At 30.2% G+C, this 15,258-nt stretch overlaps 3 protein-coding genes across 3 annotated transcripts; 2 read left to right on the top strand and 1 right to left on the bottom strand.

Annotated features, from left to right (window-relative positions):
* Window positions 1-3,512: 3,512 nt before the first annotated feature.
* On the bottom strand, window positions 3,513-5,779 carry LOC148194700 (putative oxidoreductase At4g09670). The gene is made up of 2 exons (XM_088096037.1): window positions 5,196-5,779; window positions 3,513-4,228 (listed from the first exon to the last, which is right to left on the bottom strand). The coding sequence occupies exons 1-2, from the start codon at window positions 5,655-5,657 to the stop codon at window positions 3,608-3,610; spliced, it is 1,083 nt and encodes a 360-aa protein (XP_087952163.1). The 5' UTR covers window positions 5,658-5,779; the 3' UTR covers window positions 3,513-3,607.
* A 635-nt stretch (window positions 5,780-6,414) lies between these two features.
* LOC124838018 (protein COFACTOR ASSEMBLY OF COMPLEX C SUBUNIT B CCB3, chloroplastic) lies at window positions 6,415-9,672 on the top strand. The gene is made up of 3 exons (XM_047313523.1): window positions 6,415-6,525; window positions 6,612-6,667; window positions 9,097-9,672. Exons 1-3 carry the CDS (start codon window positions 6,465-6,467, stop codon window positions 9,628-9,630), a joined length of 651 nt encoding a protein of 216 aa, XP_047169479.1. The 5' UTR covers window positions 6,415-6,464; the 3' UTR covers window positions 9,631-9,672.
* Window positions 9,673-12,326: 2,654 nt separating this feature from the next.
* On the top strand, window positions 12,327-13,161 carry LOC124837998 (uncharacterized). The gene has a single exon (XM_047313498.2). The coding sequence runs from the start codon at window positions 12,551-12,553 to the stop codon at window positions 12,917-12,919; it is 369 nt and encodes a 122-aa protein (XP_047169454.1). The 5' UTR covers window positions 12,327-12,550; the 3' UTR covers window positions 12,920-13,161.
* The last annotated feature ends 2,097 nt before the right edge of the window (window positions 13,162-15,258 follow it).

Genomic DNA, 15,258 nt, shown 5'->3' on the forward strand with positions numbered 1-15,258 from the left:
AAATTTTTTCAAACTTTTTAAGTTTTTATATTGAGAATATCAACGTTTTTTTTTTAAACTTTAAATTATACGTTATATATATTAAAAATTGATGGAAATTAAATTACATATATTTTTATTTCTTTATAAAGTAAAATATTTAATGTTAATAAATAATAAAATATAAAATTAAATATAGTAAAAAATAAAAATGTTTATTAAAATGTTTTTTATTGACTTGTACTTATCTTCTATTTTCTCACATGTTTTTTATTGACTTGTACTTATCTTCTATTTTCTCACATGTTTTTTTTTCTCATTATTTTTGTTTTCATTTCTCATATGTTCTCTACAAAAATGTAACTCTTTTTTAAATCAATTGTGAAATATTAGTTTAATAGTTAGTAATATTTTTTGTATTTTATGAGTCTTTTTATATTATTTTTTATGAATATAAAAAAATAGTAATATATTATCTATAATTGATTTTTAATTATGGCTTGATTATTATAATTTTTTTCTTTAAGTAATTATGTATTTTGAATTTTTTATTATGTTATGATAAATTGTTTTTTAAACTTTTATATTAAACAAGAGAGTATTAGTTTAAAATTTCAACTCCAACATTTTATGTTGATGTTTTTAATCATCCAAATTTTAAGAATTTATTAATCATGTTTGAATTACGTCAATATTTGATAAGAACCACAAAAACAATGAATGATAATTTAATTTGTCTTAATTTAATTTTTCCTATTTTTACAATTATAATAGAGATATATTTTTTACATTGAAGATTATGAAAACAAGATTGAGAAATAAAATGGAAAACGATTTTCTTTTGCTCACACGATTATTTATATTGAAATAAAAAAAACTGGAAATTTTACTTATAATTTAAGTACTGATGAGTTAAAAAATACGAAGTAACTAATGACAATAATTTATATGTGTAATTTATTTTATAATTAAAAATATAATAAATTATATATTGATAACTTTTTTCGGTGTGATGTTAAGATTAATGGTCTCACTTGCGTTGTGTTGTAAAGTTCAAATATTATATAGTAAGAAGTCTCTTGTATGTCAAAATCAGTAAAGATTATTTTGTAAAAGACACTCTAATGTCAAAGTTCGCTAAATATGTGACAAATAACAATTAATGCAACAGTTTAATGTAGATAACATACTTTCTTACTTCAAACCTTTATTTATATATTTCGTGATGAACTTTTTATTAAAGTTTGCATAATTACGACCTAATTGTGAGTAATTATACTTTATTCTGTTTAGCTTTAAGGTTAATCTATTATGACATTGTTCATCTCGATCAATCCAATTCATAGTTAGCTAATATATTTGATGGTCATCTCGTTATCCTCAATTACTATCATAGATGGTACATGGGTGCCAACCTGTTTGGTGGTCAATCGGCCTTGGTAACTTACACTCTACATTGTGGAACGCACACTCTAAGTTATGGATGTTTATTAGGACCGACATATGACCAACCGACTTATTTAGTGTTTGGTTAAACTCACTAGTTTATGTTTCGGATTGTGGGATAATCATTTGGGTTGATACATGACTGAAAGACTTGGTTAACGACTAGTCGAACTCTTTGATTAATCACTGAAGTTATGATAAACTGTTTGGAATGTAACTGACTAGACAATCATATAATTAAATAACAATAATTAAATATATAAAATTTTAATATATTATTTTTTATTTTTTTTAAATTATTGGTCAGATTTGTCTTTCTTCATGTAGTGGATTAAGAGGTTGAAATCATTATTAAAAAACCGAAAGGGATGTATTCCTAACTTTCTTTATATAAATTAAAAAAAAGAAAGACTTACTAAGATGGATTATTGACACTAAGATGGATTATTGACACGTTTTCGCTACCTTACCTAAACCTTACCAAAACATGATTGGCAATATCTTAAACTTATTTAAAATTCTTCATGAATTATTTTAATCATGTGATGGTGTATATGTTTATTACATTTTGGTTGCACAATCGTTCAATATATTTTGACATCCATTAACTTTTTATATCATTCTGTATCCGTTATTTTACTTTTTTTTCCTCTGCTTTTTTTTTCTCAAATACAAAAGTGTATGCTCTAATAACCACGTTACCACTTTGTCAATGATAAATGCCATTAATTGAACGCACCACTTTCGATTCAATCATTCAAAGAATTGTATGTTCACCTCAATTATAGACAAAAGTTAAATTAATCCAAAAATTTCAATGAACCAATAAACACAGTCTTTGACATGGCAAAGGTTGTTTAGACGTTATACATTAGTTTATTATTTGTTTGGAATAGAGATATCACTAATTGTTTTTTGGAGTTATAAATTCATTTGCCATTTGTCTTAGTTAGAAAGTGAAAAGCCAGACAGTAAAAATATGAAAAAAATGTAAACAGTAGAGTTTTTTAATTAAGAAAATGTGAAAATAAATAAGTAAATAAATTCAGATTAATTTCATTGATATGATAGAAGTATATTAGTATATTTAAAAGTGATTAAATTACTCGTGTATTAAAAGTTAAATATAATTAGATGTTAAAAGGTTTGTATGGTTGCAAATTGAAATCCATTTATAAATAATTGTCTTTTATATAAGTTTGTTCTATTAAAACTAAATCTTAAACAAATAACTGTACCAACATTAATTAAAGAGTTCCACATTTTTCTAGAAGGTTTAACTTAAAAGATAAAAGTAAAAATAAAAATAAAAATTGTATCTAGTACCTATTTTAAGAAAATCACGTAATTTTTTTTCCCTAACCAACAATATATAAAAAAATATATGCATAAAAGTTATATTATAATCCACAAAAGAAATCAAGTTCACGTACGACGAAAAAATTTATGTAAATTTTAATAATAATTTGATAACAAAAATATATATTTAACTTTAAATTTAATTACAATCACTCGCCTTAATAATTTAATTTTAGTATTGTTGATACGTAGTAATAATGCTTAACAATGGAAGCACAATCCAGTATACTATATCATTCTTAAATGAGGAAATAATTGCAAAATTTAAGGATTAAAAAAATAAAAATGTGTAATTTGAAGATAAAAGAATAGTGGCAACATTTTTGGAAATTTAATAACATATTTAAACCATTCAAGGTTCTTATATCATAGCAAAAGGTACACAAACATATTCAAACTTATAAAACCATAATATTACAGCAGAAGTTACAAAAAAAATCTTAAAACTAATAAGACAATCAGAATTTCTAAAATAAAATAAACCTAACGAAAATAACCTAACAAGTTATTTGAAGATGAATATTAAGGAATAGATATCCCAACCATTGGCTTACCATAAAAAGTTTCTTCACCACTTTTTTCAAACATAAAAATTGAACTCCCCCTCCACTTCTAAAATAAATGAAAATTTGTGATAAATTAAAATTTGGAAGATCTTGAAGATATTGTGAAAAGTAACTGCATACATATATTAATAATTAATATTCTATAAAAAAACGAAATTAATATTATAGAAATGAACTGCACGAGGAACTTTTATTTCAATGAAGAACAGAAAATCTAACTTCTGGAAGACAAAGAACAAGATTTAGTAGAGAGCTGTTTACTCGTAAATATGAACAGTCTCAAAACCCCTTTCAATGGAAGTCTTAACAGCATCCAATACCAGTTGGGTTTTCCTACTAATTGTTGGCCACTTCTTTTCAGGCTTAGAGTTTTTGAATTTGATTTCGGACACCAAGCGAGCAAATTCTTTAACCAAAAGCGCTTCCTGAGGGAGATCAGTGCTTATTGTATGCTTGATTGGCTGTTTAGCCCAGCCTGTGACAAGATCATCAAAGGTGGTTTCTGTACCGGCGAGAAATGACGACTCCTTTTCATGATAAGGGATGATGAAGTCATGCACATGTAGAGTTCCTCTTGTCCCAATAGCTGTTATGTCCATTGTTAAGTTTCCCAAGAAAGAGCAATGGAAGGTTGCCACTTTCCCATCTTCCCAGTAGAGAGAAGCTCCACATTCTAATATCACACCATCTTTGTTCACCACAGGTTCATATGAAGCAACCGCTCTTTTAGGTAATTCATAGTTCGCAGCCAACAGGATTGCTCTAATGCAGTACCACCCGTGATCACCCAGAGCACCAAGTGCATCAAGATCAGGCTTTACACGAATGTTTCTGCTCAGATAATCTGAATCGGCTGCAGATGTAAAGCAGGTGCGAACCTGTACAACGAACAACACAACACTACTCATCTATCTGTCAAAACATACATCTCCTTCGCTTAAAATGCCAAAATACAGAAATTCATTAGTTTGCTCCATTTCAGAAAGATGTAGATTTCAGCTGTGGTAACTTTTATCAGCAAAACTTGAAATTTGTCTTGGTAAAAAGCATGGGGAAAGGATATACATGTATATGCACACACACGTGTGGTTTAATTCTGGCAAATTCGTGTACTAAAGTTGACATTAATTATTAACATAAGGTAATGACTTTTAATTCTGTTTAAAAACAACATAAAAAGTAGCCAATGAATATATGTTTTATGACATACACTCTAAAATTTATATTAAATCAAATTTACTTCTTAAAATTTTAGTGCTTAAATCCTCATTCACATCTTGTTATTTTTTTGATGATTTTAGTCTCTAAATTTTACAAAATTTTCTGTAGTTAAATATTTAATCTTGCCTGTTTATTTTTTATTTTCATATTCTAATTAGTTAAACTATTTTCAATAATAACTTTAACGAATATATTCAGTTTATGATTCCATTAAAACCAAAATAAAATATAAAAAATACATAATAAGTAGAACAAAGTTACATTTTTTCTAAACCCAAAAGACTAAAACTCTAAAAAAATAAGGAACCGATCTTGTTGTTTACAAAAAGAAAAGACTAGATTGAAATTAAGTCACTATCTTTCTCCACCTTCTCTTAAATAAAGGCTCTATTTTTCTCTGCATTCCCCGACCAAAAATATCAATAAAAATTCCTTCATTCAGCCCCTCATTCACTCGCTGAATCATCAAAACATTGATTCTTAGTAAAATCCTTGTTATAAAAGTCTCTAACCATTTTTCCAACCAGGACGATTATTAAAATAGAATTGAAGAAAGCAAAAAAAAAAAAAAAAGCAGTTGCATTGCAACGCAATTATGCAAAGAATAAAGAACGGAGTGAATACCGATTTTAGGTTACCAAAACGCTGCGTATCGTTGAGGAAGTTGGCCATGGCCGCAGTCCTGGGGTTATGAACCCACATTGTGTTATCCATGAACTGCACCCCACTCGATTCGCAGGCCTCCAGAATGCGGTCGAATTGGGCCACGTCGAGGGCCACGGGCTTTTCCAGTAGCAAGTGCTTCTTGTTCTGAGCCGCTAGCACGGCCCACTTCAGATGGAGACTCGTGGGGAGTGGCATGTACACGGCGTCCACCTCAGGATCCTCCAGAATGGCCTCGTACGAGCCGTACACTTTGGCCGAGAGAGGGAGGCCGTTGGCGGCGGCGAATGCGGCGGCCTTTTCCTGGGAGCGGCTGGAGACGGCGCAAATGGTGGCGTTGGGGGCGAGATTGATGGCGCGGGAGACCTTCCTGGCTATGTCTGCGCAGCCAACAATGCCGATCTGGATAAGAGTCTCCGCCATTTTCGGTCAATGCCAGGTTAACAGATCAGTGATGAAAGACAGCAAAAAAGTGAGACTAAGTTGTATTGTAACACACTAGTGAGCTGATTTAAAATTTGTCGGATTGGACTATTATTGTCCTCAAAAAAAAAAAATCAAAACTACTGCAATAATTGTTCTTTTGCTTGAATGTTTAATGGAAATCTTTATTATTATCAATCGATTAATTGTTATTATTATTTAGGAGTGATCGGATAGAAAAAAAATTTACGAGATAAAATTAATTTCTATGTATGAATTATTATAGAAATTCTATATATCCAATATAAAGTTCTTATATATATAGTCAACATAAGTCCTATGATTCATTATGTGGACACAATAGTTTAATAAACTTATGAAATAAAACATCAGTTGCAACTTATAACCAAACAAGTTGAACATAAAAGCTAGGATAAACTAAAAGAATGCTGGCTACAGAATAAAAGTTGAACATCGATCAAATCTTTTTCATCACTCATTAATATTTTAAACTTTATTCTTAGTGCACATACGAATTAAACTCTTCTTATATTAGTAGATCACTTATTTTTGAAATGAAAAATACTCTACATTTTATCCACCGTATGATTGAGCCATAAAGAAACGTATTAGAAAAATATATTTTATTTACATTTTTTAAAGTTAATTTTAGTTTTAATTAAATAAAAAATAAACCTTTTTGAAGGGTAAATGGAGTAAAAATAAAGCATTAGAGGTGAATACGTGGCTTAAAACTGAGAAATATAAATTGGTGGATTTATTTTTAGTAGGTTCCAGCGAGCCACAATGGCAACGCAATCTTATCTTCTGAGTCTGAACACTTTTCATGTTGATGCTGCAATCAGAGGTAAGTATTCAACTCTCGTATGCTTTTCATTCTACCAAAGCCTGCGCTTCACGCTTTTTGTTGTTTCAAATTTTACAATTTTGTAGGACGGCAATGCAAATCTTCAATATTCAAACCAAACAATTTTCGCTTTGGCGTCTGGGTAAGCATTACTATCTGTAAATTTCTCGTGGGAATGCTTCATTGGCTAAGTTTGGCATACCAATTTGAGATTTTTCTGAGTTTACTTCAATTCGTGTTCATATTTCCTTCCGTATAGAATTTAGAACTGGGTTAGTGATTTTGATCGCTTTGCCGAAGAAAGAGGAAATGACATGCGTGAAAGAGCTGTTAGCAATTTTAAAGGTTAAGTTAGTTTCTGTTTCAATTAAATGTATTTATATTCTGTTCAGATAGAGTGGTCAGATATTAAGGGATGTGGTGCAAAAATCTAGCCCATGAGTTTAGGAAACCACCCACGAAATATTGCTTGCTGTTAGTGGGTGCTGAAATTGTTTTCCTTTTTTTGGATTGATGTAAGGCTATAAGGCCTAACGTTTGCTCCTGAATTCAGTAACACGTAAGATTTAATAAAACAGAGAGATCCTTACTTTGTGTTAAACAAGAGCTAGCTTGGAATTCTTAGATTATTGTTACCGTTTTGATTTCGTTTGACCTCTGTTTTCTTGAATCCTTTAAAAAAAACGCAGTCATACCCAGGATTTCAGGGGAGTTCTAGAACCTGCAGAACAGTGGTTTTATTGTCTGAACAATTGTAAATAATTAAATAAGGAGTTCTTTATATTTCTTATTATAACAATATCCCTTCATCCCCTATGCTGTACTATACCAAAACATGTCACTGAAATAAAGTAAAAGAATTCAACTGTAAGTGTGGCCAAAATAATTGGAAGGAAAAATGGGTGTTTACATTGATGTTGGCTCTGAGAGCTCAAATCTCTTTTGAAATTCTAGATATTTGGGAATTCAGTTTAGCGTTGCAATTTGAGGACGATGTATTAAATTGAAAGTTCCTTCTATATCACTTTTAACAACTTTCAATGTTGAATTAATCGTGCACACATATATGATATTGTGAGATGATAGATATAAGATCAGTTTGGCGGTAATAATAGAAGGTCAGGAGGGATAGGTAGCGAATTCGAGTGGTTTTTCTTTATCTCTGCATAGTAACCAAATAAATAAAACAATGTTTAGCCTCAATCGAAACCAAGAATCTAGAACCAGTAGAAGCCCTTCGTTAGTTGGTAGATTGAAGTGCAAGTGCCTGAGACAAGGAGAGGGATAGGTGGGTTAGTGGATGACAAATCCACACCATCATTGTGGCCTTGTACTCTTGGAGACTGGGCTGTTCCAATTGTGCTACAATTAAGGGATACAAATTGATGCAATATGAATTTGTTGTGTTAGCAAAGTTCCTTTAGGGATGGATTTGTGGTGCAATATGAATGATACAAATTGATTTAACTAGGAATGGTAGGAAAAATAGGGAAAAATAATGTTTGATATGAATATTCAGTAGATAGTGTTTTCAGGATAATATAGCATGAATAGAAAAATATGGTTCAAATGGCTGAATATTCTATGCCATAGAATTCATCCATTTATGGCAATACTAATTTAAGGATCCTGTTGTCAAATATGTTTGTTTTAAATGATATCAAAAGTGGATAAAAAATTGAGGTGTAAATATACATGTTATGTTTTACTTCAATTTAGAAAGAATTATTAGAAGAAAACCTCAAATCCAACGCCTACTGGAGATAGTACTTTTAAGTGAGAGTAATCATCACCTACAACCCGGCTTTGTAGGATTGTTAGGCCTAAACCATTTTGTAAGAAGAGCCAGAAGAGAAGCCATGTGATAGGAATTGGTGTTTCAGTTATGGTAGATTGGTTTTTGCTAAGTGATATGTTGATTGGTTTAGCAACAAATAGTCATGTAATCGGGGTCCTTTGCTTGTTATTGATTTATTTTGAAGAGTTTGGAAAGAAACGTTGAAATTGCTCTCTGTTATATTGTTTTTTACTTTGAAGGTGTGCATAATAAGCAAAGTGAGGAATTTTATTTTTAAAGTTCAAAGGACACCATTAAACATATTAGGCCTTTGTTTGATGATGCTCTACCAACATGAGAGTATTTCCAAAATTGGGTCATACTTATTCATTTCTCTGTTGCACACTTTTATGTTTTATACAGTTTACGGCACGTTTTATTACTGTCAGTGAAGAAAATTGGAATGCCAATCAAATTCCCATTGCAGTAGCTTATTGAATGGATGCTTCCAGTATTTAGGATTAAGTGGGAAAATATAAGTTTATTTCAAGCTATTTGAGGATCCAGATGTTGGGTAGTTTCTTCTGTTTGGAGTCAATAGGCTGAAAATATAAGGGTATCTACCGATTGACTCCTAGTTGAAGCTAACGGCGGTTTATATTGGCTACTGGCTAGATTTGAATGTGTCTCAAGATTTCAATGATCGCCTTTCCATTTTGAAACGCCTGTATTTTCTTCCACTCTGGAAAATATCATGTTATGTCAGCCTAATTTTGAGATTCTAATCGTTGCAGAAAAGTTCAAAGTATCCCACTAAAAGAAATGGCAACTCTCCAGTCGTGGAATGTTGCTCACAATACACAGAAGCTGGAGAATCTGCAGGCGTAGCAATATCATCACTATCGGATGCAGTTACCACGAAGATATCTCTTAATTCAGATCTACTATTGAAAACTCTCAGGCTGAGCATACCAGAAACTTCACATGGTTCCAAAGATCCAATGACAAGATTGGTTCTTGGTGATCTGGACCCTGCAACAGCAAAATTGGCCATTGCGTTCCTAGGGCCCTTCCTCTCGGTGTTTGGTTTTCTCTTTATCTTGAGAATAGTCATGTCTTGGTACCCAAAACTCCCAGTGGGAAAATTTCCATATGTAATAGCGTATGCTCCCACTGAGCCACTCCTCATTCCTACCCGCAAAGTGATTCCTCCTCTTGCTGGTGTGGACGTGACTCCTGTGGTGTGGTTTGGATTGCTAAGTTTTCTTAACGAAATATTAGTAGGGCCACAAGGATTACTAGTTCTCCTTTCCCAGCAAGTCAATTAGCTTACACATTTGAAATTTATGAATGACGTAATTTCTTCCTCATTTTGTTGGAGAACATGTTATAAAATTAATCACACCGGTATATTTCATACACCATACCACCAATGTCACCGCTTCCACAATTACCACCGTGCTTCACCGTTGCTGCAGAGGAAGAAGAAGAGAGGAAGAAAGCTGCACAGGAAAAAGAGGAGAAAAATGCAGAAAAAAAACTTCGGTTCGAAAAGGATTTTTCTGAAAATTCTATTTCAGAAAATTTATTCGGAAATACATTTCATATGTTTCGGAAATTTTGTTCAGAAAATCACGTTGTACAAATTTTGTTCCAGAAACATCGTTTCGGAAATTCCAAAAAGTTTCTTCCGAAAAATTTTCATGATTCGGAAATCACTTTTCTGGAGAATAAAATGTTCATTTTGAAAGTTTTGAGGGGTACAGGAAAAAAATTGTGGGGGCAGGAAGTAAAAGCCTTGTTGAGGACTTCACACACACATTGTCTATTGTGGTGCACTTTCCATCCGAAATTTAGATTTTAATAAGACCAAAAAGATAACAAACAATGTATGACCAACCCAAAACGATAAAATGAATAAATAAATACCATACTCTTTTTACTCTAACCTACACCAAATATACATTATATGACCACATCATGACTCAGTAAAATATACATTTTACAAATCAAAAACCGAAAAATACACCAACATCTCACAACAAACATTAAACTTTGAGTTGTCAAACACATTGACTTGACTCGGTCTGACCTACTATATCACTTAAAAAAAATTACATGAGAGAGATCCGGTCAATTTTTGAAACAGATGCTATTTTTTGTTTGGCAACCGTAAATTAGACTAATGGATTATTCAGCCCCGATTTAAAATATTAAAAAATAAAAAACAAATAAATTTGGATAAAGAGTAAGTATATATTTTTAAAATTTAAATCACGTCATTGAATTTATATTTTATGTACAATTATTTCATATATAAATAAATATAACCTATTATACAAGTATTTTAAATAAAAGCATTCATTTTTAAAACAGGTTAGTTCTTAAATTTCAGGATGGACCGACTTAAATATACTAAAACAAATAAAAGACAAGACTCCAAAATGCTTTAGAGAAAGATGAAGCCGCTCAAAAGGCATATTTGTACCTTTAAACATTATTGTGACATTTTAACAAACATTTACTGATGAGTGTTTCATCCTACACCTCCAAGATCTCATCCTACACCTCCAAAAATTCCAATTTTATCTTTCTGACATCTCATCATCATCATGCACCTCTAACTTTTTTAAAATTTTATTTTTAACTTTAATAAATATTTTTTCATTTTCTTTTCTTTTTTATTAAAAACAATCTTCACTACCTTAATAATAATTTAATTTAATTTATTTTAAAATTTAAATATTATTTAAAATAATTTTGTATTTTAATAATTATTAAAGTATAATTTATATTATAATAATAATTATATTAAAAACATAAAAATAAAATAATAAAAATAGTAATAATAATAAATAATAATAAAAATAAATTTGAGTTAATATATTCAAATGTATTAAATTATAATAAAATATTAAAAATAAATTAAATAATTATTAAATTTTAAATAAAAATAAAAATTTTAAAAAGCTTATTTATATATTAAAATCTATAAAATATGTTAATACTTTGATTTTTATTTAAAATTTAATAAATATTAAACTTAAATAAAAATTATAATATTATTTATTATATTTTTATATTTTAATAATTAATAAAATATAATTTATATTTTTAAAATAGTTCTATTAAGAAAATTAAAAAATAATAACTAAAATAAGAATAAAAATAAAAATAAAAACAATACTTAAAATCATATTTAATATATTTAAATATATTAAATTATATTAAAATATTAAATTAAATTTAATAATTATTAAAATTTTAAAAAAACAAAATTTTGAAAAATTTGTTAATCGGATCCGATAAGTTATAAATCGGATGTCCATATCCGATAAAGAATGTTTTTAAAATTTTATTTTATATATAAATTTTAATAATTATTTAATTTAATTTAATATTTTAATATAATTTAGTATATTTAAATATTTTATTTAATATAATTTTATTTATTATTTGATAAATAACTGTTTTAAAATTTTGTTTATTATTTAAATTTTAATAATTATTTAATTTAATTTAATATTTTAATATAATTTAATATATTTAAATATATTAAATATTTTATTTAATATAATTTACTTTTTTGTTATTATTTTTATTTTTAATTATTTTATTTTTATATTTTTAATATAATTATTATTATAACATAAATCATATTTTAATAATTATTAAAATATAAAATTATATTAAATAATATTTGAATTTTAAATTTAGTTATTATTAAGGTGATATAGAATCTTTTTAATAAGAAAAAGAAAAAAATAAGAATATATTTATTAAAATTAAAAATAAAATTTTCTATAAAGTTAAAGGTGTAGGATAATGATGAAATGTCAGAAGGTTAAAAATGAAATTTTTGGAGGTGCAGGATGAGATCTTGGAGGTAGATTCAGTAATGCTAAAGCCACATAACGGACTCTATGATCATGAGCCCAATTTCAAAGCAATTTACTATTTTCACCTTCGAAAACTCTTGCATACATACAATATAACAATTTCATTTTCAAAAGTTTTCCTAAATTAGTTGTAAATACCATACCTATTCTCCCACAGACAAAAGATTATTTCTTTCCCTTTATCCTCGCTAACACGGAAAACAAAACCCCAAATTCCCTCAATTAGGGTTCACTCCAATTTCAATTCCGAAACCTTCCATTCTTCCAATCCTCCAAATCCCAAAACTTCCCCTCTAACAGAGTCCTCAAATCTGACACGGCGAGCTCTCGCGGCTCGCGATCTCCGACAATGGCCATGTGGAAATTCCCACCCTCTCGCCACCGGTTCCTCGCAGCCGCGATCACCGTCGTTGCACTTTGCATGATTCTACCCATTTCGATGGCGAGTCAGCAGCCACCGCTAAAATTGTGCATCCAATCGACGCCGTCGTCGTGCCCCGTTAAGTGCTTCGTCGCCGACCCGGTGTGCGGCGCGGACGGCGTAACTTACTGGTGCGGTTGTGCTGAGGCAGCGTGCGCCGGCGTGGAGGTTGAGAGAATGGGTCACTGTGTAGAGGGGAATGGGGGATCGGCACCGATTCCTGGACAGGCTCTCCTCTTGGTGCACATTGTTTGGCTCATCTTGTTGGGGTTCTCCGTCTTGTTCGGTCTTTTTTAGTTTGACGGGGTTTGTGTATGTATCTTCCACCATCAGAGACGGTGTTATGGTTTTGGTTTTTTTTTCAATTCTTTGAGGTTCTTTTGTAAATTAACCACACGGCTATTCTTGTATTGTATGTATGATTATTGCCATTGTTGTTATTATTGTTGTAATTCCATGACTTTCTTCATTGGTGGTGATGCACCTTGTTGTGAATTTAATTCGAATGCAGTTTCTATATATAATTGTTTGTTGGAATTGATGACCATAATAAAAAATAATGAGTTAAATTTAAGGTGATTTTTAACTGTGTTCCTTTCTAAGAATCTAAAGGATCCATGCCAAACTCATACTTGTGTCTCTTGTGTTTATGTTGCTTGTGGCTGTAGAGAGATAATTCAGAAGGGAATGGGGTCCCTTTATTCACCCATGGACTCATAGTTAGATGAATGTGATGAGATATTGTCATTTCATAACATATTAGGCCTTTGTTTGATAATGTTCTTCCAACGGGAGTGTTTGATTTTTATAGTTCAAAGGACAAGATTGAACATATTAGGCTCTTGTTTGATGTTGCTCTACCAACACGAGAGTATTTCTAAAATTATTCAATCATCATAATGTGGATTATTTTACTGCGGGATCATTTCTCGGTTGCACACATTTAGTTTTAATACAGAATACGACACATTTAACTGTCAGGGCAGAAAATTGGAATTTCAATCAAAGATCCATTGCAGCAGCTTATTGAATGGATGTTTCCAGTATTTAGGATTAAGTGGGCACATGTAAATTTATTTCTAGTTATTTGAGGATTCAGATTTAGGGTAGTTTATTCTGTTTTGAGTCAGGTGGTTTAAAAATATTAGGATATCTACTCATTGTCACTCCTAATTGAAGCTAATGACGGTTTTATTGACTACTGCCTGGATTTGAAAGTGTCTCCAAATTTCCATTATCCCTTTTCTCTTTAAAATCATGTATTTTCTTCCACACTGCAAAATATTATGTTAGGTCCGCTTAATTTCAGATTATAATTGCTGCAGAAAAGTACAAAGTGTCCCTCTAAAGGAAATGACAATTCTCAAGTGGTTGTAGAATCTGAAGGCATTGCAAGATATCTCTTAATTCAGATCTTTTCTTGAATACCCTTAGGCTCTATTGGATTTGGATATTGGATTTGAAAATAAAGTTATAAAAAATTATAATAGAATTTATCAATGTGACATAGAAGAAAAACGATTTAATAAAAAAAATATTTTAATAGATAGAAATTAAAAATTATTAAAATGTTTGCAAAACTAATATAATAAAAACGATATAAAATATAATTGTTAATAATATATAATTGTAAAAATTATTATAAAAAAATAAAAGTTATTTTTTAAAATGAAAAAAAAATTGTATTTAAATGAAACGAAATAATTATTTTTAAAATATATTATTTTATGGATATAAGCTTGTGTTAGAATCGAATAAACTTCTTCGTGATTGTATCGTTTTAAATTATTTTTGAAAGGTAATATTGGCTTTTCACGGTAAATCTTTTCTTTTGAGCCAAAATCAAAAAACTCGCAAATCTTCTTCCTTTTCTCTTCACAAATTCATTTCAAAGAACGCATACCTGAAACTTCAGATGTTTCCGAAGATCTGATGACAAGATGGTTTTTGCTGATCTACCCTGCAACTGCAAAGTTGGGCACTTGGTTTCTAGGTTCCTTCCTCTCAATGTTTGGTTTTCTCTTTTATCTTGGTAGCCAAAACTCCCACTGGGAAATTTTTCATGTATAATAGCCTCTGCTCCCACTAAGTCACTCTTCATTTCTACTCGCAAAACGATTCTGGTGTGGTTTGGATTCATCAGTTTTCTTAACAAAATATTCCTAGACCACAGGGATTACTAGTTCTACCTCATTTTGTTGGAGTACATACATACAAAATTATTTGTGCGGGAAAAGGAAAGGAAAGACAATTGATAGGGTAATCAAAGATCTTAAAATAAACTAATTAGTTTGTCATCGTTTTAGTATAAAGAACAAATGTCACTGCTCACTAATCTTATAGAAATAAAATCAAAGCATATTTCAGTGCCACGGAAAATAAACCATTTCATAAAAATTCATGCCTTCAAATTGATTTCTTCTTTATTCCGTAAGAAAAGGGATGCATTTCTTTCTAGTACAATATTGTTCACTGTTGTCAATGACAACCCAACCATTTCCGGTCACAATGCTCCAGATATTTGTGGGCACTATGTTGAACGAAACGAAGCACTCATATAAGATCTCAGACCTGGCAATTGCTCTGTACTGTGTATTGTATGACAACCCAACCATTTCCGGTCACAATGCTCCAGA

The sequence above is a fragment of the Vigna umbellata genome, chromosome 8, assembly GCF_029865625.1.
Source record: "Vigna umbellata cultivar VRB3 chromosome 8, Vumbellata_1.0, whole genome shotgun sequence".
NCBI lineage: Eukaryota > Viridiplantae > Streptophyta > Magnoliopsida > Fabales > Fabaceae > Vigna > Vigna umbellata.

Bases quoted from the DNA above. Each gene is read 5' to 3' on its own strand.
- LOC148194700 (XM_088096037.1), bottom strand. From the start codon at position 5,657: ATGGCGGAGACTCTTATCCAGATCGGCATTGTTGGCTGCGCAGACATA. The intron at 4,229-5,195 runs GTATTCACTCCG...TTCGTTGTACAG, and splicing joins GTTTTGGTAACCTAAAATCG to GTTCGCACCTGCTTTACATC.
- LOC124838018 (XM_047313523.1), top strand. From the start codon at position 6,465: ATGGCAACGCAATCTTATCTTCTGAGTCTGAACACTTTTCATGTTGAT. The intron at 6,526-6,611 runs GTAAGTATTCAA...ACAATTTTGTAG, and splicing joins TGTTGATGCTGCAATCAGAG to GACGGCAATGCAAATCTTCA. The intron at 6,668-9,096 runs GTAAGCATTACT...TAATCGTTGCAG, and splicing joins ATTTTCGCTTTGGCGTCTGG to AAAAGTTCAAAGTATCCCAC.
- LOC124837998 (XM_047313498.2), top strand. From the start codon at position 12,551: ATGGCCATGTGGAAATTCCCACCCTCTCGCCACCGGTTCCTCGCAGCC.